Here is a 4924-nt window from a genome sequence, read left to right as displayed (position 1 = left end):
ATTAATGTCATAAGGTGAGTTTTTGTTTTGGAGGTTTTATTTATTTTTAATAGTTGTATTGATGCTCTGCATTAGCTAATAATTTATATTTGGCAGTTATATAAAAGCAAAAAATCATGCAAAAAAAACCCCAAAGAAGTCAGGGAGGAATAAAAGAAAGTTCGAATCATGCATTTTGCTATGTTCGCATAACCTTGAAACAACCCAAGCAAACTGCTGTAGAGGCCAAAGTTAAATTTTCAGCTCATGTTGCACGTCATGAATTGTATGTGGAGCACACCAAGCTAATTTAAAACATTAACAGAGTGAAGGTATAAATTTTGAATGTGAATCCTCATTCAGTGTGTTTGGATGCCTATGAGTATTCTCGATTAGCTCCAAGAGGCTGTGAATGGTTAATTATTCAGCACAGAGTTCTGAAGTTCAAAACTCTAAGCACTTTCAGCAACAGATCAGTCATGTGAAGTCCCATTACAGAGTTTTTTTTGCAGTGCTGCTCTGGACCTTGTTTGCGCTTCATTGTGAGTGACTTTAAACTTTGTTTTCCCAAGAAAGATGGTGTTTCTAATTGCTAGATATTTTGTTTTAATTCTGTAGGACAATAATAGAAATTAATTTATTTCATTAAAGTAAACAAACTTTGGTACAGCTCCGGAATCTAAATGACAAGCATATTTTTAGAACTTCTGTGTATTACATTTGAAATGTATTTTAACTTCCTGTGAATGTGGCTCCCACTTAAGCTTTTTAAAAGAATGTTTATAAGAAATTCAAAAGCTCTCACGAGGTGATGTATCTGCACTGTGTTTTAGTTTTGTTTCTAATGGTAAAATTCTTAGTAGTGGTATCTCTTTCTTCTGAATCTGTTGGTGAACTGTGGAAAGCTGTTTGACTAAAAGGAGACATTGGACTATATGTTGTAGGACATGAGAACCCTGCCTTCATAATTTACCGTGACATAAATATATTAAGAGATGTAGAGAGTTTTCCTTTAATACTGTTTTGGGTTTTTTAAAAAAGTGAAATAAGTAAAACTTGCTTAGTGATCACTCTTGCTTACAAGAGCACACTGGTTAGTCACTAAGATGGGAAAGGGTATTGAGAAAATTAAAATAGGAAATCAGCGTAGGTGAGGGGAAAATACAAAAGCATATTCTGACTGAAATGTCAAGAAAGATTGCAACACAGTTGAATTGGTTATATTGTTGTTGTATTACTGTATAGAAGTAAATAATGTAGAACTGATAGGTTCTACATTAGATTGAATAATTTTAATAATAAAAAGAAAAATTTGGGGACAAAAAGTGTCACTATTCCCTCCTGTATCTATTCTGTATTAAGCACACTGGCAGTGCAATTTGGCTTCCTACTGCATAGTACAGTATTTCTGTTTATACTAATCCAATAAGTCTGTTTGGAGAATGCACAAATAAGGCCCTTTGCATAACCTGAGGGAGAGAAATAAAAGTACCTAATTTACTTTTTTAAGGTATATTAAAAAACCTTTTTTGTTTTGAGCTTGTTGTTTATTGAGCTTTTTATGTGATATATATACCTTAGCCTGTTGTGTCTTCTGTTACCACTAATTGTATGTTTAGCATATTCTTTCCTCCCCTTCTTGTGTGTTTCCCTTTAGGAAAGAATAAAGTGTGGTTCATTCTTGTGTTGAGACTTGTAAGTTTGCCAGTATGGAATCATATGTATAAATACACACTTGACTTTTAATTTTTATCTATTTATTTCAGAAGAAAATCTAAAGCACCACCTCCTCCATCTGAAACAAAAACCGTTGCTGTCTCTCCATTTGATAACACAGAGTCAACCAACCTCATCATGGAACAGAAGGAGAATGTAATCGATAAAGATATTGAACTATCAGTGGTCCTGCCAGGAGATGTGATCAAATATACTACAGTTAATGGGAGGTATGTTACACAGAATGATATTTTGGTTTAATTTTCTTTTCTTGCTCAAGTTTACTTCAACCTTCCTCCAGGTTATAATCATTCAGTAAAGTACCTAAGTTGCATAAGCCTAAACATTGAGCGTGTCCAAAGAAGAGCAGCAAAGCTAGTGAAGATTCTGGATCACAGGTCTTACGAGCACTTGATGAGGAAGCTGGGGGTGTTTAGCCTGGAGAAAAGGAGGCTCAAGGTGGATCTTATCACTCTCTACGACTACCTGAAAAGAGGCTGTAGCAAGGTTGGGGTCAGTCTCTTCTCTCAAGTAACAAACAATAGGGTAAGAGGAAATTGCCTTAAGTTGTGCCAGGGAAGGTTTCAATTGGATTTTAGGAAAAATTTCTTCATGGAAAGGGTTGCCAAGAATTGGAACAGGCGGCCTAGGGAAGTTGTTAAATTGTCATCCCTAAAAATATTTAAAAATCATGTAGATGTGGCACTTAAGGACATGGTTTAGTGTCCCTTGGCAGTGCTGTGTTAATGGTTGGATTTGAGGATCTTGAAGGTCTTTTTCAACATAAATGATTCTGTGATTCTACTCTGATTTTTTGGGTAGATATGGAAACATCTACTTTATATGTTTACCTACCATTTGCGAAGAATGTTTTTTTGAGATTCAGAAGTATGGTCCCTGTTTCTTCTAGTCACTAAAAATCTCAGTAAAATACTGATTTGTATGATTCACTGAATTCTCCCACATAAGTTTTCCTTTTGGAGCTTAAAGATGAATTCTTTAATGTCATTTGGATACAAAGTCATGTGTTCAGCACTTGCTTAGAACTACCTGTGGGCTACTAGCATGTTGTGGTTTAACCCCAGCCAGCAGCCAAGAATCATGCAGCCGCTCACATTCCCTTCTCCCCCCCTCTTACCCCCCCAACCCAGAGGAATGGGGAGGAGAAAAAAATAGTCAAATATGTAGGTTGAGATAAGAACAGTTTAATAATAATAGAGAACAGAATGAGCAAAAATGCTAATGGATAATAAAAAGAACAAAATCAGTGATGCACAATACAATTGCTCACCACCTGTGGACCGGCTCAACCCCTGTCCCTCCCCCTGGATTGGCCCTTCCTGCTTATAGACTGGGCATGACGTGCCATGGTGGGGAACATCCCTTTGGCTAGTTCAGCTCACCTGTCCCGGCTGTGCTTCCTCCCAGTTTTCTTGTGTATCTTCTCACTGGCAGAGCATGAGACATAAGAAAGAAAAATGTCCTTGATTTAGGATAAACACAACTTAGCAGAAACCAAAACATCAGTGCACTAACAACAGTATTATCACTCTGAACCCAAACATTGCGCTACACTAGCTACTGAGAAAATTAACTCCATCCTGGCTAAAACCAGCACATAGCAGTCCTTAAAACAAGGTGTCATCTCTTCAGAAAAAATCTATACTGTTTCAAAAAAAAACGATTCTAGCTACATCTTTGGAATTTTTTTTAACAATTATGTTAAGCTGGTTTTAGTTAGAAATACATATTTCAGACTGCTAATTGGTAATATAGATTGTGCATGTAACTCTCACGTCACCTTTAGTTCAGAAAGACCTGGACATTTACTTGTAAGTTGAAATCCTAAATCCCGGGACTTAAAAAGTTGTATTAATTATCATAGCAGGTCTACTAAGAAGGGTGCTATGCAAGGCCATGTATGGATCACAGCAATTTGGATGCGAGTTCATTGCTATCCTAAGCTGAAATAAGCAAACCTGTTTGTATATTGTGCTTGTGCTAGTGTACTGCCAGTGTCTTTGCTACTGAAAGCGAGCAGGCTGATTTACTTACTTTCATTCAAAACAGGTAATGTAAATGTGTGCTTACACCTACTTCACTTCTTAATGAGATAAAAAGTCTGGCTCAAGTCCGTTTGCACACTGTCATTTGCCAGAGTTCACAAGGTCATTGCTTAGACATTAAATATCAACTTGTCCACCACAGCTGCAGTTGATGAACTTATGTGGGTTTTTTTACACATCCCTGACTCTGTGATTTTCAGGATAGGTTATATCTGACATTTTATTTCTCAGAAGAAATTTTCTGAAATAATTGCTGACTACTTGATGCTTTATGGCGTTCTTGCAAGCATGTTTACACCAAGGAGTATTACAGTCTGTAAATATAGTGCCTTCCTCTGTTTTTAAACTTTCTGAAAGGTCAGACTCCATGTGTACAATGTCAGGAACTTCTCTTTCTTCTTTTTTCTCCCTTTGTCCACACTGCTGTGTCCTCCCACATGCTTTGCTCAGAACAAAGTGCCAAAAAGGAATGTTGCATGTATCTTCACCCAGTCAGATTACATCGTGTATAATTACTCAGTGTTCAAGACAGGCTTCACAGGCTTATCAGGATGCGCACTCATTTTCCAATCAGTTTTTTTATCCCACAGTTAGAGGGATTTTCAGTCAGGATACTGTATGTAACTGATTTCATAATGGCTCTCTATTATAAATAGGAACCAGTATTAGCACTGCTAGGCTCACTCGGAATCAGGGGAGATACTGTGCAGGACATATTTCAAACTATCTTTTATTCTAGCTTTGCTCTGTCATGATAGTAGTATTTTTGAACAACTTAGCAAGGTCTCTCTAGAAATAACATAAACAGACAGATTGCTAATTTTTCTCTTTCCTGTTCATAATCGAAGATGAGCAGCTTCGAAGGTCCCAAGGAGGGAATGCTTTTTAAATCTCATATTAGAAAAAGCAACATGGTGAGTTTTAACAGCCATGTGCTCAAATTCTGTAGTCCACTAGAAGAAACTTCTCTATCTCAGATAAAGTTGGGTTGGTTTGCTCCCTGCTTTGGCATAGTAGATAGCAAGAGCTATGTAGCAAAAAGCAGGGTGTTACAGGGATAAAAATCTTGAGTGTGTAGAAGTAGGCAAAAGAGGATCAGAATGGATCTAACAGTGACATTTGCACTCTTGTAACATCAGGATTCTTGAAGGAGGATACAGGCA

The 4924-nt window shown here is 37.0% G+C and overlaps 1 protein-coding gene across 1 annotated transcript in view; it reads left to right on the top strand.

The window, feature by feature from the left end:
* Positions 1 to 1164: 1164 nt before the first annotated feature.
* COBLL1 (cordon-bleu WH2 repeat protein-like 1) overlaps positions 1165 to 4924 on the top strand; it is a 36588-nt gene continuing 32828 nt past the window's right edge. Inside the window, exons 1-2 of the mRNA XM_009073933.1 lie at positions 1165 to 1187; positions 1746 to 1925. Of these exons, the coding sequence (XP_009072181.1) occupies positions 1165 to 1187; positions 1746 to 1925 (203 nt within the window). The remainder of the gene's footprint in view (positions 1188 to 1745; positions 1926 to 4924) is intronic.

Source organism: Acanthisitta chloris, unplaced genomic scaffold, assembly GCF_000695815.1.
Source record: "Acanthisitta chloris isolate BGI_N310 unplaced genomic scaffold, ASM69581v1 scaffold11494, whole genome shotgun sequence".
Classification (NCBI taxonomy): Eukaryota; Metazoa; Chordata; class Aves; order Passeriformes; family Acanthisittidae; genus Acanthisitta; species Acanthisitta chloris.
The sequence above is the reverse complement of the archived record's forward strand: the minus strand, read 5'-3'. Positions and strand labels throughout refer to the sequence as shown.